At 51.0% G+C, this 26,272-nt stretch overlaps 1 protein-coding gene across 1 annotated transcript in view; it reads right to left on the bottom strand.

Moving 5' to 3' along the window:
* The window catches only part of ACAT1 (acetyl-CoA acetyltransferase 1), a 76,873-nt gene that overhangs the window by 9,406 nt on the left and 41,195 nt on the right, over positions 1–26,272 (bottom strand). Inside the window, exons 9-10 of the mRNA XM_082247380.1 lie at positions 21,688–21,801; positions 19,090–19,154 (exon numbers count right to left, since the gene is read on the bottom strand). Of these exons, the coding sequence (XP_082103506.1) occupies positions 19,090–19,154; positions 21,688–21,801 (179 nt within the window). The remainder of the gene's footprint in view (positions 1–19,089; positions 19,155–21,687; positions 21,802–26,272) is intronic.

The following is a 26,272-nucleotide window of genomic DNA, read 5'->3' as shown; positions in this document are numbered from 1 at the left end:
TTATTGAAGATCGTAAATACTCACCTATGACTGCTTCCTCCTCCAGCGCCGAGGCTCACCCCGTCACTTCCTGCCTCGCGATGATTCCTGGGAGCTAAACGTCATAGCTCCCAGGAATCAATGCGACGGCACTGGCCCCGCTCGTCATTTCCGGGCGACGCCGCATTCCCCTGCTAAACAGCTTCTGGGCATGCCCAGAAGCGGTTTAGGAATGCGGCGCTGCACCGGAAGTGACGAGAGGGGCCGGTGCAGTGCATTCTGGGACACGAAGACGCGGAAGAAGACAGAGAAGAGGACCGCGCCGGCTTCAGCTGCCCACAACAGAGATGGAAACGCTGTGGAAGAAATTTTATAAGTAAGTATTTTTTCTAAAAGGTAAGTGCGAACCGGGACAGATCAGAGGCTAGCCATTGTGGAATGTGCTAGCCCTGACTGTCCCGGGGGTATGTTCAGCAAAAAATCATTTCTGTGCCCGGAACTCCGCTTTAACCGGCGACTGATATGGCTGAAGAGCTGGTCGGCTGACCAGTCCTCGCGGAAAACAGTTGCCGATTTTCCATATGCTGGTTCTCGCCTTTTTGGCGAGGCGTTGGATACCCTGGTGAAAGGCGTCACGGGGGGCAAGAGCACCTTGCATGTGCTTCCACTGTGAAGGCTCTTATAAATTCATTAGAGTAGGACTGCAGGTAATACAGGGAGCCGTGGAGTGGCCCTGCAGCTTTCACATGCATTTGCAAATGTGTGTTAACTAAACCCCTGTTTTGATGCAAACTGTTAGCCGGTTAATTTGGTTGGTAAGCGGACTGGCTAGCAGATTGAACTGGGAATTTTACCTTTGTTCGTTTCATATGTGGAGCCCTTCCATGTGTTCTTTGCTATGAAGGCCAGTAATAGGTGGGGGCAGTGGCCATTTTGTTTTTTGCTGCCCCAGAACCCGAAGAACAAGTCCTTTTGTGGCAAGCGGGGTTCTGCGTCTTGATCCACTCAGGGGTCCTTTCGTACCCAATCCAAGGGCAAGCCCTTCAAGGCCCAGGGCAGCTGGAAAGAAGCCCTGGGCGGGCAAGCAGGAGTCGGGCAATGCCGGCTCGGCGGGTCAGTCCGACTCTGCCTGAAGGGGCGCCCTCACCCGTTTCAGGGGTGGGGGGGGCGCTTGTGCGGTTTACTCCAACCTTAGCTGCTCCAGATTTCGGACAGGTGGGTTCAGGAAATCAGTCGATCAGGATACGAGATCGAATTCCTTTCCCGGCCGGCGGGCAGATTCTTTCCCTCAAAGCTTCGCTTGCCTCCTGGGCGTCGGCAGGACCTGCATCAAGCAGTGTGGGACCTTCTTGCTCAGGGGGCGATTGTCCCAGTGCCTCATCGGGACAGGTTTCGGGGATTTTATTCCAATCTGTTTGCGGTGCCCAGGAAGGGGGGCAAAGTGCGTCCTATTCCCTATATGGGAATAATTCTGGTCTCTGCTCAGGCAAAAGGTGTTCTGCCGGAGGACAAGCTCCGGACCTTGCAGGACGAGCTCAGGGACCACCTGTCCTTGTCACTCAGGACCTGTATGCGGAGCCTGGGGTTGATGGTGTCGGCCTGCGAGGCGATACCCTTTGCTCAGTTTCACACGTGGGCTCTCCAGGCGGAGATCCTGGCCAGGTGGGACAGACTGCCTCAGTCCCTGGATCTGAGTGTCTCATTGAGTCGTCGGACCAGATTGGCTCTTCTGTGGTGGCTCCAGTCCCCGTCGGTGGCGGAAGGCAAGTCCTTCCGTCCATTGGTGTGGACAGTGATTACCACGGATGCCATCCTGTCGGGCTGGGGTGGAGTCCTGGGCAACCTGTCTGCCCAGGGCACTTGGTCGGAGGAGGAGTCCCCCCTCCCGATAAATGTGCTGGAACTGAGAGCGTTAAAACTCTGTCTCTTCCAGTGGTCGGACCGTCTTCAGGACCGTCCTGTCCGGGTACAGACAGACTGCTACCGCGGTGGCTTACATCAACCACCAAGGGGGCACCAGGAGTGCTCGGGCGGCCCGGGAGGTGACAGACATTCTGGCTTGGGCCGAGACTCATGTCCCGGCGATCTCAGCAGTTCACATTCTGGGTGTGGAAAATTGGCAGGCCGACTATCTGAGCCGCCAGACCCTGAACCAGGGGGTATGGTCCCTACACCCAGTGGTCTTCCGAATGCTGTGTGCGAAGTGGGGATCCCCGGACATGGATCTGTTTGCATCTCGGCTAAACCGATGAGTGGAAAGGTTCGTGGCAAGAACGCGCGATCCGCTGGCGGATGCCTTGGATGTGTTAGTGGCCCCTTGGCATCAGTATCGTCTGATGTAAGTCTTTCCTCCGATTCAGTTGCTATCCAGGTTCCTCCGCAGGTTAGCCTCGGAACCACACCTGGCGATTCTGGTGGCTCCGGACTGGCCAAGCCGGTCCTGGTACGCCAATGTTGTTCACCGTGGCGACTGCCTCTGCGGGAAGATCTGTCTCAGGGTCCGATCTTCCATCCTGCTTTACAGTTGCTGGCTTTAACGGCCTGGCTGTTGAGACCCAGGTCCTGAGGGACAGGGGTCTCTCCTCCGAGGTCATCCCTACCCTTGTCAAGGCTAGAAAACCCTTCTCTGGTAAAATCCATTACCGTGCCTGGAAGGCTTATTTCGCCTGGTGTGAGTCCAGGGGGTTCTCCCCTCGCTCGTACTCGGTGTCGAGAGTGTTAGCCTTCCTCCAGACTGGTGTGGACCAGCGCCTGGCGCTGGCCACGATCAAAGGCCAGGTGTCCGCGCTGGCTATTCTTTTCCAACGCCCTGTGGCGTCTTATTCTCTGGTGCGCACCTTCATTCAAGGTGTGCGACATTTGGCTCCTCCCAGAAAGGAGCCCTTACCTCCATGGGACTTGAACTTGGTTCTGTCCGTGTTACAGCGTGCTCCCCTTGAAAACATTCGGGATATAGCGTTGCCTCTGCCGTCTAAGACGGTTGCCTTTTTGGTGGCGTTCACTTCGGCTCGCAGGGTGTCGGAACTGGCAGCGTTATCTTGCCGTTCTCCGTACTTGGTGATTCACCGGGATAAGGTGGTTTTGCGTCCGCATTCCTCCTTTCTTCCTAGGTGGTCTCAGAGTTCCACATTAATGAGGACATTGTCCTGCCTTCGCTTTGTGCGAAGCCTAAGCATCCTAAGGAGGTTGCTCTGTATTCCTTGGATGTTGTCAGGGCGATAAGGTTTTACCTGTCTGTCTACGGAATCCTTTCAGAAGACGGATTCCCTCTGTTCTTCCTGAGGGACCTCGGAAGGGCATGGCTGCGTCAGCAGCGACTATTGCCAAATGGATCAGACAGACCATTGAACAGGCTTACGCCTTGAAGGAACGGGTTCCACCCTTCCCTGTTAAGGCGCACTCTACCAGATCTGTGAGTGCGTCCTGGGCCTGTTGGCATCGGGCCTCGGTGGCCCAGGTGTGCAAGGCTGCGACTTGGTCGTCGGTGCACACTTTTTCCCAAGTTCTACAAGTAGATGTTCTAGCATCAGCTGATGCTTCCTTTGGCCGCATGGTTCTCAGTGCAGCAGTGCCATGAAGGACCCTTGTTTTTTCATGGGTCCCTGGCTGTTGGTATTTGCTTTCCTGGGCTGTTGCTCCTGTTGAACATTGTTTCTGTTGCCCAGAAGGTGCCTTTTACGGTGCATGCAAGATTCCTTTCTCTGATGTGGGTACTGCGTTGCCTTTTCTACGGTTGCGTCTCCCACCCCTCATGTCTATACTGCTTTGGGACATCCCAACAGTGATGACTTAGAGGCGGCGACTGTCGGAGGACGCAAGAGGAAAACGGAATTTTCGTAAAATCTTACCTGTAAAATTCCTTTCTCCGACTCCTCCGACAGTCGCCGCCCCCGACCCTCTTTTGGGGTTGTTTTATTACCTACTGCTATGCTACCAAACTGAGTTGGGAGTGGTCACTGCAGGGGGGTATTGACCAGATGGGACAGCCCCCATAGGTGTGTATATGCAAATGCCTTTGTTCTTTTGACTAAGTCTTTATGCCTAGCTACTCCTGCGGAGCGGAAGTCAATACCCAACAGTGATGACTTGGAAGCGGCGGCGACTGTCGGCCTGTTTATGGTAAAGTTCTTACAAAAAGTCTATTTTCTTACATCCTCTGACAGACGCAGCCACTTCATAGTTTCTTCACAAATGGGATGTCCCAAAGCAGTGTAGGCATGAGGGGTGGGAAGAAACGCAACCAACAGCAACGAGCCATCGAGGCCAGAAAAAAAAAAAAAAAAAAAAAGTAGCCAACAAGGCAAAATAAGCTCAACCAACAGGAGCTAACCCCAAAACGAAAAAATTCACCCCAGAAAGAGAAAACCAAGTCTCTTCAGTAAACAGCAGCCTGCAAATCCTTGCGGCCAAAGGAAGCATCCGAGGATGCCATTAAGTCAATCTTGTAGAATTTTGTAAAAGTGTACGGACGACCAGGTTGCCGACTTACCACACCTGACCCACAGAAGCCTGATGGCGAAAAAGCCCAAGAGGCACTCACGGCTCTAGTAGAATGTGCCCTCAAAAAGGGAAAGGAGGAAGCTGACCCTTTAGTGAATAGGCCTGAACAACCGTCTCTGATCCATTTAGAAATGGTTGCAGCGGACACAGCCAAACCCTTACAAGGTCCCTCGGGAAGGACAAATAGGGAATCAGACTTCCGGAATGATTGTGGCCAACAGGTAAACCCTGACTGCCCGGACCACATCCAGTGTATGTGGAGCAAATTCCTTGGGATGCTCGAGCTTCGCACAAAGCGAAGGCAACACAATATCTTCATGAAGGCAGACACCACCTTAAGGAGAAAAAGATTGGTGGGGGGGGGGGAGGGGTCGCAGAACAACCTTATCCCTATGAACGACCAGATAAGGCGAACCGCAAGACAGCGCCGCCAACTCAGACACCCTGCGAGCAGAGGTGATAGACACCAGAAAGGCAAGGCAACCTTCTGGGACAACACAGGCAGAGAGACTGATATTCTCAAAGGGAGGTCGTTGCCTCTGTGGGATCTGAATTTGGTTTTGTCCACTTTGCGGGGGGGGGGGGGGAATCTCCTTGGAGGAGCCAGATGACACACCCCTTGAACAAAGGTGCGAATCAAGGAATTAGTTGCCAAGGGACGCTGGAAGTAAACGGCCAAGGCCGACACCTGACCCTTAAGCGTGCCCAAAGCCAAACGTTGCTCCACACCTTTCTGCAAGAAAGCCAAGACCCTCGCCACCGAAAAGGAACTAGGATGCAACCCTTGCGACTCACAGCAGGCAATATACACCTTCCAGGTACAATGATAAATCTTCCTGGGAGGTAGCCTTTCGAGCCCTCAACAAGGTAGGAATCCCGGCATCAGAGAGACCTCCATCTCTCAACACCTGGCTTTCAACAACCACGCCGTTAAAGCCAGAGACTAAAGCAGGATGGAAGAGCGGCCCTTTAGAAAAGTAGATCTTCCCACAGAGGCAGCCGCCAGGGAGGCTCGACGACCATCCTTACGAGGTCCACGTACCAAGACCGGTGAGGCCAGTCTGGGACCACCAGAATCACCTGCACCTGTTCCAACGCCAATCTGCGGAGGAACTTGAACAGCTGAATCGGTCTGTCCACCAGAGGATCGAGCCCTGACCACAAACCGTTCCACCTTTCTGTTGAGACGAGACGCGAACAGCTCCACGTCCGGCGTCCCCCACCGGGCACACAGGAGATGAAATACCTCCGGATGCAGGGACCATTCCCCCTGAGCCAAGGGCTGACGACTCAAGATAGTCCGCCTGCCAGTTCTCCACTCCAGGAATGTAAACAGCGGAGAGAGCTGGAACGTACGCTGTGGCCCAAATCAGAATCATGGCCACTTCCTTGGCCGCCCGGGCACTCCTGGTGCCCCCTAGGTAATTGGTGTAAGCCACAGCTGTGGCATTGTCGGTTTGAACCCAAACCGAGTGACCGTGCAACCCGAGACGCCCAATGGAGCAGGCAGAGTTTGATCGCCCCCAAGCTCCAGAACATTGGCAAGGAAGATTTCTCCCTTGACCACACACCTTGGGCACAAAGTGCCCAGAACTCCACCCCAGCCCGTCAGGCTGGCATCTGTGGTGATCACCGTCCACAACAGCGGCAGAAACTACTTGCCCTGGCTCAGAGCGGGCGACAGAAGCCACCACGAAAGCTCCGACCTCGTGAGACGGCTCAAACGAACCATGCTGTCCAAGGACTGGTCCTTGTTCCATTTTGCAAGAATTTCTGCTTGCAGAGTCCTTGTGTGAAACTGGGCAAACGGAATTGCATCGAAGGCTGCGACCATCAGCCCCAGGGACCGCATGCAGGTCCGCAGGGAGGAGAGATCACTGTCCCTGAGGACTCTGATCTCTCCCTGTAAGGTCTGAAGTTTGTCTTCTGGAAGAAAAACCTCAGCTTGGGTGGAGTCCAAGACCATGCCCAGATAATGCAGACGTACTGAAGGGGTCAGTGCCGACTTCTGGACATTGATGGTCCACCCGAACTCCTGGAGCGTCTGAACCGTGACCGCCCGGCAGAGTGGCACACAAGCTCGCCTGTAGCAGGAGATCGTTCAGATAACCGAGGACCGTAATCCCCTTCTTGCGCAGCAGAGCCTGCACTGGTGCCCAAACCTTGGTGAAGATCCTAGGAGCCGAAGTTAAACCAAAGGGTAATGCCACAAATTGAAAATGTTTCTCCGCTACTGCAAAGCGGAGAAACCAATGGTGACCTTCGTAGATAGGGATGTGCAAGTACGCATCCTTGGGGGGGGGGGGGTAAAAAAAAAAAAAAAAAAAAATGGGAGGCCAGAAAATCCCGTTGATTTAAAGACGCCACCGGATGGATTCCATCCGGAATGTCTGCACCCATACAAAGTGGTTCAGAGATTTGAGGTCAAGGATAGGACGCTCCTTGCCCTCCTTCCTGGGCACCGTAAACAGGTTTGAGTAGAAGCCTCAAAACCTGTCCTGCTGAGGAGCCGGGAAAATGACGCCCTGTGCAAGAAGATCTTGCACAGCCCCCATGAGATCCTAAACGATCCAGGGACAGATGGAAATCTCGATGAAAAGTCCCTGTCTGCTGGACGAGATCAAAATTTGATCTTGTACCCTGTACTAAGCAGTTCGTGAACCCATTTGTCTTGAGAGACGTCTAGGGTTCCTGAAAGTAACGCAGATGTCCCCCCACCCCTGAGCCGGGTGAGGGCGTCCCTTTATGCAGAGGGAGATTGGCCGCAACACCAGGCTGACTGGTCTTAGGCTTACCTGACCAAGCCTTATTGTTTCCGCCGGAGGCTTTGAACGGTTTTCCTTTTTCCTGCGCTCCCGAGACACGAAAAAGCCCCCGGTGAGCCTTGAAGGAGGGACTCCACTTGGGGTAGCAATGCTGAAAACGCTTAGGCACTGCCAGCATGAGCTTAATGCGCCGCCATTGCTCAATCACGGTCTCGTGAAACTCCTTGGAGCAAGGGAAAACCTGACCCGACTTCTGTGCTTTGCGGGAGCCGAAGTCAACCGCTTTCCTGACTGTGGGCTCATCAAAATGCAAAGTCTCCCTGATGGTGCTTCCACCAAAGCGCATTCCCACGCTGCAGCTGAGGACGTCCAAGTGTGAGGAAAGGGATCCCTCAGGGAGGGCAGCGTTCGTGGCAACCACTTCAGGCTCAGAATCAGAAGATGGAGAGGGCATCGGCCATTTTTTAATAGGAACTTGTGACATGACAAGATCAACTTTGGACAGCAGAGCTTCCACGACTGCAGACAGGGATGCTAGGGAATGAGATCCAGATGCACACACAAGATCAGCGGGGAAATTCTCACTCGGACTCCATTTTTATAAACTGACCAAAAAAAAGGTACACTGGCCAACGATAGCGGCCCGCACCGCCAAATCTCACTACTGCTGGAGTTCTCCTTTAGCAGGCAGACCCACTGACAAAAATCTAAATGTGTCTGAAGAATGCCCAAGAGGACTAAAAAACCCCCTTACTGTGTCCCGAGAAACAGGATGAGCAGCTGCTCTCCACGCTGTCTGCAGAAGGTGAAACTGCTGGGAGGAAGTGACCTCAGATCATTAGAGGCCGAACTCCCCCCCCCCCCCCCCCCCCCCCGAGCAACAAGAAAATGGTGCCACAACAATAGGAGGGGAAGCACAGGGAAAAGGTCTGCCGGCCATACAGTGCGGCCTGCCCACATCCAAGATGGTGCCAGAAAACAGCGTCAAAACACCCAGCAAAGCAGAAAATGGCTGCTGCCCTTGCATTGATGCAGCCTGGCTGCCCACACCCAAAATGGCAGCCGAACACGGCGCCGGCGATCAGGAGCCAAGGGAACAAGGCCACCGCGTGTATACACCACTGGCACCCCTATCAGCACAGGGTAGTCGTACAACCCCCCTTGGCGTTAAACACCGCTACAGCACTCCCATTAGGAGCAGGGAAGGCAGGACCTGTCCTGACAGGCCAGGGTGATCTTACAGACACTGCAGCTCTGACATCCCCAGGAGTGGGCCCAGATCCCCCCACCGATTGTCCAAGGGACATGGGGGGCAGTATCGCTCACCATGCCATGGACCGCGGGCACCGCTCCAAGGCAGCTCGCCTCCCACCCTGAGTGGGGGTGCTGCCAGCCAAGAAAGGTACGCTGAAACCAGGGAATTCCAGGGTGATGCGTCCCAGTGAAAAACTCAAGTTTGCAGGCTCGTCCCTATCCGTCAGGGCACAGTCATGGCTCGTTGGCCAGACTGGGAGACCATAAGGATCTAGATTATCCAGTGCGAAAACTCAGCCCGGCTGTCGCTTGTAGTTCACGAGAAGGATCCCCCTGACTTTAGCTAGCGATAGTGAGTAAATAAAAACAAACATTTCTCAAAAGAAAAAAAAAAAAACTGAGACCGGAGTCCCAGCAGGGAAACCTAGGTCCTAACACTAGGAAGCAAAAAACTGATTAGTAAGATGGATGTGTCTGGGGGGTAATGTCTAAGGGGACAGCCCCTAAAGGAGTGTAATGAAAAGTTTTTCTAAATAGTTTCACTGCCTAGTCTACTCCTGTAGGTGGCGCATTACCAATTTGAGGAAACTATGCAGTGGCTGCGTCTGTCAGGACGCAAGAGAAAAAAAAAAAAACGTATTTAGAGCCAAGACGGATGGACCACGTCTACGACGGGGCTCCTTGCCCTTACTAGTCTGAAGAAAAAAAAAAAAAAAAAAAAAAAAAGGTACTCTTCCCTACTGTGAGACCCTTAAAGAGGAAGTAAACCCTCCTCAGGAAGTTGTACCTATAGGTAAGCCTATGATAAGGCTTACCTATAGGTACTGTAAATATCTCCTAAACATGTACGGTTTAGGAGATATTTACCTTTAATGCGGCCAGTGACGTCACTGGCGCATGCGCTCTGAAGGAACGGCTGATCGTGCCGTTCCTTCAGAGCCCCGTGCCGTGACCGTCGGCTCCCGCGCAGGAGTGACGTCACCGCGGCTCCGGCCAATCAGATGGCCGGATGCCGCGATCCCGGAAGACGGGCGACTGAACATGTCGCTCGTCATACAGGTAAGAGAGCGGCACGGCGGGGGCTCGTTCTAAGGTAAGTATTTCATAATGAGCTAGTATGCGATGCATACTAGCTCATTATGTCTCTCTCTTGCAGGTTGCAAAAGAAAAAAAAAAAAAAAAACTTTTAACGAGTTTACAACCTCTTTAATGAGGTAATCCAGGGAAGCTCCAAATAGGCTATGCCCAGGAAGGGAAGATCAGAAAAGGCCTCCTTAGAAGTATGGTCCGCAGACCAGCATTTAAGCCAAATAACACGCCTAAGGACCACTGCTGAGACAGACAGCCTCGCAATCAGAGGAGCTGCATCCAAAGAGGCATCACAGAAACTGCAGCCCCTGGACCAACTGGTCCACCAGCTCAGCAAAGGCAGGGGGGGAAGCTGCTCCCCTCCAGGTCCAGGCGTAAAAGCTTGGCCCACTCGGTCAGTTTGCGACACCAGGGCAATAGTAAAAAAAACTGGCCTAAGTGCCAAACCAGCCACAGTGTACATATGGTGGGCCACATCCTCCGCTTTCCCGTCCGTTGGGTCCTTAAAAAGGCCAGGGACTCCTCAACTGGAATCATTGGAGCTTTGTTTAACCGTGAAGCTGGAGAGTTCACCACAGGTGGGACAGTCCACTTTTTAGGTAGGGAGCCCTCATAAGGGTACCGCATAGCAAAACTCTTAGGGACCACAAGGGGGGAGTTTTGGACAAACCCACTGTTTCATGGCAATTTTGCCAAAGTAAGCGGGAAAGGGGAACACCCTTGCCACTCTGGAGGGCTTGTGGAAGCCAAAAGGAACAGACTCCTCCGATGCGGCATTAGCCGCATCTTCCATTTTTAAAGTCTCACGCACAGATAATCAGTCTATCCACCAGTGCCTTTTTCATGTGCGGCTAAAGGAGCAGAGGAATCATCCTCACTATCTGAGACATCAGGGTGCATGGGCACCAGCAGAGTGACTCGCGTCCGAATCAGATTCAGGATCTGATGAGACAGGTGAAGGCAGGGAGACTTTGCTAGCCCATTTCCCTAGGACACCAAAGACTCAAGTACTGCTGTTTAGTCCAGAAAGGGATTGTTGAGACCTGGAGGGCCCGGCAGCCTGAGTGGAGATCAGGTGGTGAAATGTGCTCCAGGGACTCCATGGAGTTAAAAAAAAAAAAAAAGGGGGGACAGACAAATAAGGTGTAAACACTGCTAGGGACACCCCCACCACAATGGCAGCACCATAGGTCGCCAGGCACAAAGCACCAACCGATCCTATAGCAGAGAGGGAGAGGTCCCACTGCAGCACCAGGCTATCTGCACACACATGCGGCAATCAGGAAGAGAAAGATCCAGGAGTCAGCACCAGGGGATAAGGAGGGGCTCCCACAGCTGAAATCACGCCCGTATACGCTTTACAGTAATGGCCACTACAATTAGCAATGAGAAACCACAAGAAAATGGCTGCAGAGGCTACTCAAACATGGCCAACGAATCTACAGCACACAGGCTACAAGAAAATGGCAGCACCACATGGCTCCCGGGGGCCCAGGAAGGGTCCCAAGAGCTCCACAAACGACACCAGCAGGAAGGGGGGCCCTGGCAGGAGCCCCCACCAGGTATAGCCCCCTCCCAAAAGCTGATCGTCCAGTCGCTGGTGGCACGCCCCCCACCGCCAGTTTAGCACCCCAAACCGCCCGTATGGGGGAAGTGTCAATAGGGACCACACTGCATGGGAAGGAGAACCCAGGGGTCCGACTGTCCTAGGGAGGAGCCCACGTTCACCCTAAAACCCTCTAGGGGGAAAGGAGGGGGGACTTGCCATACCAGGAACAGGGTGGTCACCGCTCCAGACAGAACTTACTCTCCATCGAAATGGGGGGCTGTCGGCCAGGAGGAACGCTGTGACTCAGGCAGAGGCCAGATCGTACAAGACCTCACGAGACATTTAAATTGCAGGCCAGCCCACGTCCAGTGGGGCTATGTTGCGGCCAACCTAGCGCGGTGCTGAGGCCTGCGCATGCTCGCTGGCTAGACTGGGGTGACCGCTGGACTACAAAAAATATCCAGCCCGTCGCCCAGTCCAGCAGTTGATTGTAAATTCTCACAGGAAAAAATAGAAAAATCCATTAAAAAAGGAAAAAAATTGCCAGGACCGAAGATCCCAGCAAGGAACTAGGTCTTGACTAGGCAGAAAAAAAAAGTGCCTATAGCGGAGAGTGGGAGTATACCCCCTTGGACTGCCCATAGGTGTAGTCAAGCTTTTTTTCTGCCTGGTGTCCAACTCCCGTAGGGGGCAGTGCCCAATGGTTAAGAAGATCAGGAACTGTGTCCATCAAACGACAGAAATTTACATTAGGTAAAGATTCGTGATTTTTTTTTTCCTTTAAATAACTACTTTACAAAACATCATTTACCTCTGTGCAATGATTTTTCACAGAGTGGACCCAAACGTCCTCTTCGAGTCCCCCACAAGCGCTTCTGGCCCATCCTTTTCTCACTGGTACCCCACAGGAAACCACTTGGCTCAGCCCTGTTCCATTGTCACAGGATTTAACTGACAGCAGCAGAAGCCTGAGCCCTGCTACAGACGGGCACAGCACTGAATCCAGTGAGGCAAATACAAGGGGGACAGGGCTTTGCCTTCTACATTATGCCAAAAAAACGGAATTTTTGTAAAATCTTACCTGTAAAATTCCTTTCTCTGAGTCCTCCGACAGTCGCCGCCTCTTCATATTCGTCACATATGGGGTATTAGACTTTGCTCCGAAGGAGTAGCTAGGCAACAGAATATGTTAACAATAAAGCTTTAACATATCCCACCCTCAAGGGGTGGTCCCCTCAGTCAATACCCTCCTACTTCCTGCAACCATATCTCAGTTTTAGTGGAATAGCAGTAGAGTATACATTCAAACCCCAAAAGAGGGGCAGGGGCGGCGACTGTCGGAGGACTCAGAGAAAGGAATTTTACAGGTAAGATTTTACAAAAATTCCGTTTTCTCTTACGTCCTCCGACAGTCGCCGCCTCTTCATATTCGTCACATATGGGGACGTCCCAAAGCAGTGCAAACATGAGGGGTGGGAAACGCATCCGCGCCGAAAGGCAACGCAGTCTCCACATCAAAGGAACCTTACCAAAGGAAGGAAACCAGCTGGGCAACAGCAAAAATAAGTGCTCAACAGGAGCAACAACCCAGGAAAAGACAAAAAACCCAGGGAATACAAAAAACTATCCCAACAGCCAGGAGTCCCCAACAAGGGACCCTAGGGAACAGCCGCACTAAGAACCTTGCGGCCAAAGGAAGCATCCGCCGATGCCTGAACATCTACTTTGTAGAATTTTGTGAAAGTGTGCACGGTCGACCAAGTCGCCGCCTTACACACCTGGGCTACAGAAGCCCCATGACGGCAGGCCCAAGACGTACTCAGAGATCTAGTAGAGTGCGCCTTCACAGGCACAGGGGGAACCTTCCCCTGCAAGGCATAGGCCTGTTCAATGGTCTGCCTGATCCATTTGGCGATGGTAGAGGCCGAAGCCGCCATGCCCTTCCGAGGACCCTCTGGAAGAACAAACAAGGAGTCCGTCTTACGAAAAGACTCAGTCGATTTAAGGTAAACCCTTATCGCCCGAACAACATCCAGAGAGTGCAATCTCATCTCCTTTGGATGTTTAGGCTTCGTGCACAACGAAGGCAAAATATCCTCGTTAAGATGGAATTCCGAAACTCGTTTCGGCAGAAAAGAAGGATTAGGTCGCAAGACCACCTTATCCAAATGAACAACCAGGTACGGAGACTTGCAGGACAAAGCCGCCAGTTCCGACACTCTGCGAGCCGAAGTGATCGCCACCAAAAAGGCGACCTTTTTGGACAACATAGACAACGAGATCTCCCTGATCTGTTCAAAAGGAGCACGTTGTAACACAGATAGAACGAGATTCAAGTCCCAAGGGGGCAAAGGATCCCTCCTAGGAGGAACCAGATGCCGCACACCCTGAATAAAGGTGCCAACCAAGGAGTTGGAAGCCACGGGACGTTGAAACAGAACGGCCAGCGCAGACACCTGACCCTTTATCGTAGCCAGCGCCAAACGCTGATCGACACCCGTCTGAAGGAAAGACAGCACACGGGAAACCGAGTACGTGCGGGGTGAAAACCCCCTGGACTCACACCAGGCAAAATAGGCCTTCCAAGTACGGTAATAAACCTTCCCCGAGGAAGACTTCCTCGCGTTGATCAAAGTATGAACGACCTCTGGAGAGAGACCCTTCTCCTTCAGGACCTCGGTCTCAACAGCCAGGCCGTCAAAACCAGCGACTGTAAAGCAGGATGGTAAATCGGTCCTTGAGACAGTAGATCGTCTCGAAGAGGCAGACGCCAAGGGGCGTCGACCGCCAGATTCACGAGGTCTGCGTACCAGGACCGGCGAGGCCAGTCCGGTGCCACAAGAATCACCGTGCTGCGTTCCGAGTGTAACCTGCGAAGGAACCTGGACAGCAACTGAATCGGTGGAAACGCGTACATCAGCCTGTACTGATGCCACGGGGCCACTAACGCGTCTGCCCGAGGGTCGCGCGTCCTTGCCACGAACCTCTTCACCTTGTAGTTGAGGCGAGACGCGAACAGGTCCACATCTGGAAGACAGCCGGGTGGAGAGACCATTCCCCCTGATCCAGGGTCTGGCGACTCAGATAGTCCGCCTGCCAGTTCTCCACTCCCGAAATGTGAACCGCCGTTATCGCCGGGACATGAGTCTCGGCCCAAGATAGAATGTCGGCCACTTCTCGAGCCGCTCGGGCACTCCTGGTGCCCCCTTGGTGGTTGATGTAGGCCACCGCCGTGGCATTGTCCGTCTGCACCCGAACCGGGCAGCCCTGCAGCCGGTCCGTCCAGCGATGAAGACAGAGCCTTATCGCACGCAATTCCAGAATGTTGATCGGGAGGGAAGACTCCCCCTCCGACCAGGTCCCCTGGGCGGACAGAACGCCCAGAACACCACCCCAGCCCGACAGGCTGGCATCCGTGGTGATTACCGTCCACGAGATCGGACGAAACGACTTGCCCCCGGACACCAACGGGGACTGGAGCCACCACAGAAGGTTTTCCCTGGTGCGATGACTCAACGAGATCTGAAGATCCAGAGATTGAGGTCGCCCGTCCCACCTGGACAGGATCTCCGCTTGGAGACCCCGCGTGTGAAACTGCGCGAAAGGAATCGCCTCGAAGGCCGAGACCATCAATCCCAGACATCTCATACACGTCCGCAGAGCCGAGTGTGGAACGTCCCAGAGGGACCTGACTTCCTCCTGAAGATTCCTGAGTTTGTCTTCCGGCAGGAAGACCTTCGCCTGCACCGAGTCCAGTATCATTCCCAGATAGGGGAGACGAACCGACGGACTCAGTGTCGACTTTGGAACATTTATCGTCCAACCAAACTCCTGCAGAGTTTGCATTGTGACAGACAGGTCCTCCTCCAGACCCTGTCTGGTCGCAGACCGAACCAGAATGTCGCCCAGATACCCCAGGACAGAAATGCCCTGGGCCCTCAATAATGCCAGAACCGGTGCAAGCACCTTGGTGAAGACCCGCGGAGCCGAGACCAAAGGGCAACGCCACGAACTGGTAGTGATCCTCCGCAATGGCAAATCGAAGGTATCTCTGATGACCCTCGAATATGGGGATGTGAAGGTACGCATCCTTCAAATCGATGGAGGCCATGAATTCCCCCGGAACGAGGGCAGCCACCACCGAGCGCAGGGATTCCATGCGGAACTTGTGAACCCGCACAGAGCGGTTCAGAGCCTTCAAGTCCAGAATCAGACGAACCTTGCCCTCCTTCCTGGGCACGGTGAACAGATTGGAATAAAACCCCCGAAATCTGTCCCGATGAGGCACCGGAACCACCACTCCCTGAGCCCTCAGGTCCCGCACCGCCAGGTGCAGATCCCGCAGGCGCTCTGGAGACAGTTGAAGATTTGAGGGAAAAAATCTGCTCTCCGGCCGAGAGAGAAACTCGATCTTGTAACCAGATCGAACGATTTCCAGAACCCATCTGTCCCGCACACGGGCCAACCAGGGCTGAAGAAAACCGAGCAAGCGTCCCCCCACCCCAAAACTGGGTGAGGGCGCCCCTTCAGGCCGAACTGTTATGGGCTGCAGGTCCGGATTGGCCGGACTTCTGTTTCCCAGACCAGGGCTTCTTCTGAGAGCCTTGGCCTTTGAACGGTTTGCCCTTGTAGTGCGGCCGAAAGGCACGAAAGGACCCCTGAGGGGGCCGAAAATTAGCATGCTTCTTCCCAGAAGCCCCCTTAGCCTTGGGGAAATGGGGCAAGAGAGTGCTCTTACCCCCGGTGATCCCCTTAATCAACACATCCAGGGACTCCCCGAAAAGGCGAGACCCATCATAAGGCAGATTGGCTAAGGTCTTACGTGAAGATTGGTCCACCGACCAACATTTCAACCAAACCAGGCGGCGAGACAACACCGCCACGCTGTGCACACGTGCAGCCAACGGAATCAGGTCCAGGTCCGCATCACACAGATACATGACACCCTGGTGGATCTGATCCACCATATCCAGGGTCGCCGCCGAGGCCGAATCGGCCACTAGGACGCGCCTAAGCATCTGCGTCCAACTTGCGATCGCCTGGGCCGCCATGAGAGAAGCAAACAGAGCCTTAAGCATAGAACCCGTAACAGAATAAGTATGACGGGCAAGAGACTCCAGTCTCCTATCCGTGGCATCACGGAAAACAGGGGAACCCTCTGCAGGAATCGCAGTGGCTTTGTTCAAAACCGCAATTGCATGATCCACTGGCGGAGGCACACACCACCGTTCATCAGTGGCAGGCGAGAAAGGATAACGCAGCTTGAATTTACTTGGTACCGCAAAAGGCTTGCGCAGATCGCGCCATTGATCCTTAACAGCGCGCTGAAAATCAGCATTGCAGGGAAAAACCTGCGGCGTCCTGCGTTTCCTCTGCGTCCCATAAGCCGCCAAGGCAGCGGGGGGACACACTTCGTCCTGCAAACGTAGCGTCTGCTTAATGGAAGCAATCAACTCATCCATGATTGCAAGCTCTTCAGGCGAGCCAGGGGGAGAATTATCAACCCCCTCAACTTCAGCCTCTACCTCAGACCCCACTAGATCAAGAGAGGAGCGGGACCCCTGCCAGAACAGCCCCATCACCTTCACCCTCAGAATCAGAGGACAGAGCAACTCTGGGCCGTTTAGTAGATTGAGCAGCCACCAGCATTTGCACCTGGGCAGCAAGGCCAGCCACAATAGTGGCTAAATCCCCCCCAGGGGGGGAAACAGCGGTCCCCTGGCTTTCCACCAATACTGTAGGAAACTTGCCCTCCTGAGAATCCATTGCCCCTGTAATGCCAGACAACCAAGGGTTAACTGCCCCCTTTTAGCAAGCGCGGCAAGCGCAGCCCACCGCACCACACTCAGGCACAATGAGACCCCCACAGGGAATATACAAACTGAATACAGGCAACGGATAGCAAGAACAGAAGGATAAAACCTGAGGAGACCCCGCTGCTGCTGCTGCCTCGATCGGTGTTCCTGGAAAGAGGAAGTGATGCTGCCAGGGCGCTCTATGTAAGCCTATGGAGGCTACAAGAAAATGGCCGCCGTGCATGTAAACCATGCGGCCGGAGCGGGCGCCGGTAAAATGGCGTCGTTTGGCGCCGAAAACGCCGCTCCACAGTGCATAAAAACACACACATTACATCCCAATATAAGGATACAGGTTAGATCGCCGCAGCGATCGCTGTATATGCCCAAACATGCCAAGAAAAAACATGCCCCACAGCACACAGCTTCTCACACTGCCCAGCCTGACACACACAGTGTCATACAGCTCCCCCCCCCCCCTTGCAGCCCACAGCATGCAGCCGAGAGATAGGGAGACAAGCAGTGTGATTAAAGGCAGGTTACACAGTCCCAGACTGAGACCCCCCCCAGACAGACAGGTCCCCACATAAATACACTTGCCTCACATGGCGTGGGGAACCCGCACAGGCGAACAAGCCGCTGCACATGAGGCAGGGAGAGTCGCAATTCAAGACGCACACAATGGAGGTTAAGAAACCGCACAGCGTCCGGTGAGGTAGCCACCTCACCAATCATCCCTGCACCGAACAGGGATGGGTCGTTCACTGTGCCAGGAGCGTTACCTGGCTGAACGCTCGATGGCAGACTGGGAAGCCACTGACCCACGACCTGCGACCAGGAGGATCAGCCCGAGACCCAGTCCGCATGATCCTCTTCGTCCGAAGAACTAACTAATGCTGACAAAAATAACAGCTAAGTAAAGACAGAGAGAAAACTCAAACAAAATATTAAAAAGAAGAAAGAGTCTGGGACAGAAAGTCCCAGCACAGAGAGAGCCAGCCACTCCTGACAAGCTAGACATTAAAACTGAGATATGGTTGCAGGAAGTAGGAGGGTATTGACTGAGGGGACCACCCCTTGAGGGTGGGATATGTTAAAGCTTTATTGTTAACATATTCTGTTGCCTAGCTACTCCTTCGGAGCAAAGTCTAATACCCCATATGTGACGAATATGAAGAGGCGGCGACTGTCGGAGGACGTAAGAGAAACCTGGTTGACCCTGCTGTTCTCCTTGTCCATGTTACCACTGCAGTTGGGGACCTTGCAGAGCAGTGTTAGCAGCTAATACAAATGCTCAAGTTTCGGTGTATTTCTACCCTGAGCATTTTCTCCTCATCACATCTGAGCAGCCCATGTGACTATAGAGTCACACATGTGACCGTATACACCATGGTAAATGACAGCCCACTCCCTCCCTTTATGGCCACCAATGTTATGTCTATTGTGGAACTTGCCACGTGGTTCCTATAGCAACCGCTTGCCTATTTATCCCAGCGACGATCACCCAGCCTCAGGCCCTTGAGAAAGTCACGTGATCGACGCAACGCGTGGGGAGGAGCTGGTTTAGATCAATTCCAGTCTTGGCCATAGACCGGAAGTTTGCAAATTTTACGCTGCATCATCCTGGGACCCCCCAGTCCCATTTTTGCCATACTCATTTGTGTCGGTTGTTGGGATAGATCAACTATATCAATACTGAATCACAGCATTCACCGATTAATGGACTTGTGGTCATTTATCACTATTGCACATTGCATTTCGACACGGTTAGATAGATATTCTATAAAATAATAAAATATCTTTATATATTTTATGGGACTTTGTTGTATTACACACCTGTTGAATGGTGTACATTCGTCTGTAGATTTTGCTAATTTACTTTAATATTTTTCTCAGGCTTTTTTCACATGCACCTGTATTTTTTGAAGCATGAGTAACATACATACAGTCGTGTTTTTTCATGGTTTCTCATTTAATAGCTATAGTGCCGCTCCATACCGTTTTTCCACTTTTTAGCAATAACCTATATTTTATAATTTTGTACAGAATCCGAAGAGCCTGGATCTAACCCATGTGCACACGAACATCCAAACTCCATGCCACCACCTTTTATATGCATTTCATATAAATTATTTTTCTTGACTAAATAATCTCCTACCTTGGGAATTGCATAGGCAGGGGCAATTGGAAAGTCGATTGGTTCTACTGCAGAGTCTGCAAATGCTGTTTTTGATTGTGGGAAAAAAAATAAAAAAAATTAATAGGATTCAAGTTGTTTAACATAACTTACCTACATCCAAGTCTCCTTAGCTTTAACAAACAATGCTGCTCTTGAACCATTAGGCCACATGCACACAGGACATTTTGCAAACTCTTCTAGAAGCCTTTCTTCCAGGCAGCAGTGTTTTGGAAGCATAACCGTCCGCCACTTGTAAAAGCATCTTACAAGCATTTAGGGGCGTTTACAGGTGTTCAGCGCTTGGGCGTCATTTTATTTAATTGGTCAAAATTATTTATTCTGGCCATTGAAATGAATTTTCGCTCAAGTGCCAACACGTGTTTGGACATGTTTACAAGCATTTTTCTGCCAAAGCTCTGCTGCTCCTGGACACACTGGCAGTTCGACTCCGTTTGATTCAAAGTGCAATTTGTGTCATTCACATACCATTCACTGTATATTTAGCTGTGCTTAGATGTGGTCAGTTTTGCTGTGTTTGGAAAATAGGATCATGCACTTTCAGGATCTAAATGCAGCTAACCCTGGATTAATGCAGGAACATATAAACGCAGGAAATATCTGGGAGGCATAAAAGCTGTTTAAACTTTTTCGATAAAGCTACATTATCTCACAAAAGGGAGTCCCCCCCCCCCCCCCCATAAATTTTTGTAAACATTTTTATTATATCTTTTCATGTGACAACACTGAAGAAATTACATTTTGCGACAATGTAAATTAGTGAGTAAATCAGTGTAAATTTGCTGTCCCCTCAAAATAACTCACAGCCATTAATGTCTAGAACACTGGCAACAGAAGTGAGCACACCCCTAAGTGAAAATGTCCACATTGGGCCCAATAAGCCATTTTCCCTCCCCGGTGTCATGTGAAGGAAGCCTCTTCTAAAGCTGATGCACAAGAAAGCCACAAACAGTTTGCTGAAGACAAGCTAAGGACATGGGTTACTGGAACCATGTCCTGTGGTCTGATGAGACCAAGATACATTTGGTTCAGATGGTGCCAAGCGTGTGTGGCGGCAACCAGGTGAGGAGTACAAATACAAGTGTGTCTTGCCTACAGTCAGGCATGGTGGTGGGAGTGTCATGGTCTGGGGCTGCATGAGTGCTGCCGGCACTGGGGAGCAACAGTTCATTGAGGGAACCATGAATGCCAACATGTACTGTGACATACTGAAGCAGAGCATGATCCCCCTCCATTCAGGGACTACGTATTCCAACCTAGCGACTCCAAACACACCTCCAGACCTAAACCTCATTTAGCATCTGTGGGGCATCCTCAAATGGAAGGGGGGAGGAGCGCAAGGTCTCCAACATCCACCAGCTCTGTGATGTAGTCATGGAGGACTCCAGTGGCAACCTGTGAAGATCTGGTGAACTCCATGCCCAAGAGGGTTACAGCAGTGCTGGGAAATGATGGTGGCTACACAAAATATTGACATTTTGGGCCTAATGGACATTTTCATTTTGGGGCGTACTCCCTTTCGTTGCCAGCGGTTTAGACATTAATGGCTGTGTGTTGAGTTATTTTGGAGGGGACAGCAAATTTATACTGTTATACAAGCTGTACACTCAGTATCTTACATTGTAGCAAAGTGTAATTTCTTCAAAAGATATTTACAAAAATGAGAGAGCGGTGTACTCACTTTTGTGAGATACTGTATATCAAGCACATTGGGTATTAGAACAGAGGAACTGACATAAGTTTGTGGATGGTGTTTATTGCTTTTCCCTATTGCAAAGTGGTAGCTTAGTAACACTGCCATCGCTATAGGTTTGCACCAAAAATACAAATCTACATAATGGCACCCAAAACCAACAGAAAAAATATGCTAAAGTATTCCAGTTTATCTTAGATCTCTACAAAGTAGGTGTAAGCAAATCTAGGTGTAGTCACTTAGTCTTGATTTTAACAGGTGGTTTTACTGGGTACCACCTAGACTTTATGGGAGGTTGAGACTGATGCCACTATAAGGAGCAGGTCTAGTGTTAAAGACAGATATTGGTTTCTTTGCGATTCCTACTAGACCACTGGAGGAGCACTCTGAAAAAACGGAGGTCAGTTTTAAAATCATGGAAAAGTACAACTATAGGCAAAACTTTAATTTAAGGGAGAGTTGTGACCCCCATCAGATTTTTCGCCATCTGTGTCCCATTGTGGAGATTTCCTCTCACTTCCTGTCCATAGCCAAACCAGAAGAAGTGAGAAGTGAGAGGAAACCCCTGCAAATGTATTACTTTTTTGGGGGGCAACCCAAAATTTGGAATTCTATTCTACTTTCAAAAATGTTAACCAGAGCAACTAGAGAGTGCAAATCCCTCTTAAAAATGGGCACCAACCGCAATAAAAAAAAAAAAAAAAAAAAAAAAAAGGCAAGAGTTCTAATCCCTTCCCTGCTCGATCCAAAACAAAAAAAAAACATTTTGCCTTTAGTCAGTCATTAAGCTTGTCAGAGGAAACCCTGCCTTGGTGCAAACAGCCTTTGTTTTTTTCATGAAACAGACCTGACTACTATATACATACCCAAAATTCGTGCCAGAGGTGTGACATTGAGTCTTTTTGCTGCTTCTGATGTCATGAGAACTAAAGCTGCTGCCCCATCATTTAGCGTGCTGGCGTTAGCTGCTGTCACAGTGCCTGGTAACAGAGGGAAAAAACCCAACACATTTAACGTAAGGTACCCCCATAAAGCCCATTCATCAAAAATCAATTGCCAACCTATGGCTCCATGGTATGACATCCTAATATGAACCTGGAAAGTAAAAGGCAAATCCAGAAAAATGCACAAGGAAAGTTGTCTTCCAAGAGACCAAGTAATGCGCACCCACTTGTGATCCACTCTATGGCTAGGAGGCAACTCCTTATGTACACTCAACTGGCCTAAGCAGAGTACAAAGCAAGACAAGAGGGGAAAGCAGGATAAGGATATAGGTTTGATCTTGCCCAGGGTAGCATAATAAAAAATATAATTTACAGAAACAGTTACAGAAACAAACCTGTTGACAGAAATCGGATTAATTGATCTCTTCTGTATGTCTGCTGATGATTGGTGGGGATCTTTGAGGAAGTCATTACAGCTGGCATTTGGGTACTACTTGTGAATTGGAGACCCTGGATGGTTGCTACATACACTACGTACCCCGTGTGATTCATACCACATGCCTGATTGACCACTCATTCATTTGAGGGTCCACATATTCTGGTAAGCACTTTAACTGCGTGGAGCACTGTGGTGGAGTAACATTGGGTCCGGATTATACCCTGGGAGTGGGATCTTCTCCATTTTTCCTTCTCATCCACCCACAATAAGGACTTCTGTTTGGCTATTCTCTCTTCATTTAAGGACTGGCCTGTTATATTTTCTCTATAAGCCAACATGTTTTTTTGAGCATCCAATTTACATGTGCATATTGGGATCAACATCTTGTGTGGTGCTGTACCTTTGCTTTTTGACTCATAGTATTTATATAGCGCTGACAGTTTACGCAGCGCTTTACAACTTGAGGGTAGACACTTTAATACAGTAGGAATCAGAGGGCCCTGCTAGTTAGAGCTTACAATCATTATGTACTACTTCTCTTGCCACATATTTGCTCTGTGACTAGAACCGCACTGCAAAACCCACCTTATTTGTGTAGGGACTCTGGTATGAGCCATCGTTTAAAGCTATATAATCTCAGGACTTCACACCAGTACAACAGGACATTGGTGTACAAAAAAAAAAAAAAAAATCCTTTTCTCTTAGCTCATTGACAGACGTAGTCCTCGGTGATTCAACACCCTCGGGTTATGCTGCCCTCCACAGGAGTAGGACTAGACAGGAAAGAAAATACTCTGGCCACACCCTAGGGGCAGTCCCCGAGGGTATATCCTCTCTCTCTCTCTGCTACAGCAAATCAGTTATGTCACAAAGCAGTGTTTAGAGAATTTAACCCAACCCAACTCAAAAACAGAGGGGCGGGTACTAAGTCTGTCAATGAGCTAAGAGAAAAGGATTTTACGGTAAGATTTTACAAAAATCCGTTTTTCTCTGTCGCTCATTGACAGACGTAGTCCTCGGTGATTCAACACCCTCGGGACGTCCCAAAGCAGTACCACAAATGAGGGGTGGGAAAATGGAAATCAAATCCAATCTAGAAGGCCCAACTAGAAGTTTACAATGCTCATCCTCAGTGATGAGACTCAACAGAAATTTTTCAACAGAAAAAAACCCTCGAGGTAGACCACCGGTCTCCTCAAATTGCGGCCTGCAAAACCTTGCGGCCAAATGAGGCATCCGCCGATGCCATCACATCAATCTTGTAAAATTTTGTAAAAGGTATGTACCGACGACCAGGTGGCCGCCTTACATACCTGGACTACTGACGCCTGATGGCGGAAGGCCCAGGAAGTACTGAGCGCTCTAGTAGAGTGCGCCCTAACAGGGAACGGAGGATTCCGACCCTTAATAGAATAAGCCTGTACCACCGTCTGTCTGATCCATTTGGAGATAGTCGCGGCAGATGCAGGCAACCCCTTTCTGGGGCCATCCGGGATCACAAAAAGTGAATCAGTCTTACGGAACGATTCCGTCGCCTTCAGGTATACCCTGATTGCCCGAACCACATCCAAGGAATGCAACGCATGTTCCCGATGATGATTGGGCTGAGGACACAAGGAAGGTAGTACAATATCTTCATTCAGATGAAAATCTGAAACCACCTTTGGAAGAAAGGATGGCTTAGGATGAAGCACTACCTTATCCCTATGAATCACTAAGTATGGGGACTGGCATGATAATGCAGCCAGTTCTGACACCCTGCGTGCAGACGTGATAGCCACCAAGAAGGCTACCTTCTGGGATAAAGTAAGCAAGGGAATCTCCCTGATGTTTTCAAAGGGAGGTTTCTGTAGAACCGACAAAACCAAAATTAAGATCCCAGGGCGGTAAGGGTGCGCGGACTGGTGGAGCCAGGTGCCGCACCCCCTGGATGAAATTCCGCACCAAGGACTTAGTAGCTAAAGGCTTCTGAAAGAAGATTGCTAATGCTGAAACTTGACCCTTGATGGTGCTCAAGGCTAGTTTCTGCTCAACCCCTTTTTGCAGAAAGGCCAATATTCAGGTCACCGAATAGGTACGTGGAGGAATCCCTAAAGATTCGCACCACGCGATATAAGTCTTCCATGTGCGATAATAGACCTTGCTGGAAGTCGCTTTCCTTGCTTTAATAAGGGTAGGAATAACTGAAGCTGACAACCCTCTGTCCTTCAGTACCTGGGTCTCAATGGCCAGGCCATTAAAACCAGCGACTGTAAAGCACGTTGGAAGATTGGTCCTTGAGACCGCAGACACTCCCTGAGACCAAGTTCCCAAGGAACGTCCGCGACTCACATGTCCAAGTCGGGTAGATCAGCTTGACGAGGCCAGCCTAGAATTTCTAGGACCACTGGCGCTGACTGGATCTGAACCAGGCGGCCCTAGAGCTATCTGGCCCCGACCATCCGACAAAGTCTGATCGTTCTCCGTTCCCACACATTTATCAGACACCTGATTCCTATCAGGAACGGTGATCTCTCCTGGTTGAATCTCAGGGACCGAAGTCACCCGGCTAGAGGCTTCTTGGTCTGTCTGTTCAACCGGATCCGATTCTTGTGGGGAACTGAGACTAATCTTTGGAAAAGGTAAAGAAAAAGATCTGTTCAGGGAACGGTAACTACCGCTCCCTGTAGTACTTAAATGTTGGAAGGGAAGAATCGCACCGGTAGCAGTGGTCGATGCTCGATCTAATGCCCTGAATACCAGTGAAAACGTCCCCCCACCCTCAAGCCGGGTGGGGGCGCACCTTCAGGCTGTGTAATCCTTTGCTTCAGGTTTGGCTGAGTCGGTCTTTTGTTTGTCCGACCAGCCCTTCTTGAACCCTCCTGGAGGAGCCTTGCCCTTCCCGCTTGCAGCAGTCGGGCGCACAAACCCTTTATGGGCGGTAAAGAAAGGTCCCCGCTTGTTACGAGGTCCTTTAGCTTTAGCAGCCTGTGGCAAGAAAGTGGTCTTGCCCCCAGTGGCATCCTTAATGATCTCATCTACGGTGGCCCCAAATAGGCGATTCCCCTGAAAGGGGAGATTCGCCAAGGTCTTTTTGGAACCTAGGTCTGCTGACCAGCATTTTAACCACAGCACACGTCTGAGGATTACCGCTGACATCGATGCATGCCCTAATAGGGGGGTAGCATCCAAGGCTGCGTCACAGACGAACTGTAGTCCTTGTATGATCTGTTCCATCAATTCAGATGTTCCCTGGGGGATATCTTTCCCCTTCAGGTCCTGGCGCACCAATCTCGCCCATTACGTTAATGTCTGAGAAACTAGACCAATGACAATTACTGGTCTAAAGGCTGACCCTATCAGGGAAAAAAGTGCGAGACTCCGCTTCTACCTTCCGATCCACCGGGTCCTTAAAGGACGAAGTGTCCTCCACTGGAATAACCGTGGCTTTATTCAGTCTGGAAATAGGTGGATCCACCACTGGTGGTACCGTCCATTTCTTAATGAGGGATTCCTCAAACGCATAGCGTCTAGCAATACGCTTGGAAATAGTAAAGGTACGTTTAGAATGCTCCCATTCTTCTTTAATTTTATTACCAAAACACTTGGGTACAGGAAAAACCTTCACCGTTTTGGTGGGTTTGTTAGTACCAAAGGGAATCTGTTTCAGTTGCCTCTGCCGGTAAAACCTCAAGTCTTTAGGTTTCCCGAACCGCCACAACTAGTGCGTCCACCAATGCTTCTTCCCGAATTATGGCGGAAGCATGAACGTCCTCCTCACTGTCTGAAGGAACTTTACCTGAGACAACAGCCCTTGCAGAGGGACCTGCAGCTGCAATGACCATCTCAGAATCTGAGTCTGAAGTGTCAGATGATATAGGGGTAGGCGGGGGTCGCTTTCTTGACCCCCGTTCCTGACAGGCCGTCTCCACCCGAGCCACCAAAGACTCCAAAACTGCTGTAAATGCATCTATACTTTGTGCACCGGCGGGTCCCGCAGCCCCCTCGAGGGAAACAGGTGGGGTTACCTGTGTGGCAGGGTCCATGATAATTCCAGTTACTACCCGGAAAACAATCAATCCAAAAAAA

The sequence above is a fragment of the Pelophylax lessonae genome (genome assembly GCF_965119305.1).
Source record: "Pelophylax lessonae genome assembly, chromosome: 2".
In the NCBI taxonomy this organism is placed as follows: Eukaryota; Metazoa; Chordata; class Amphibia; order Anura; family Ranidae; genus Pelophylax; species Pelophylax lessonae.
The sequence above is the reverse complement of the archived record's forward strand: the minus strand, read 5'-3'. Positions and strand labels throughout refer to the sequence as shown.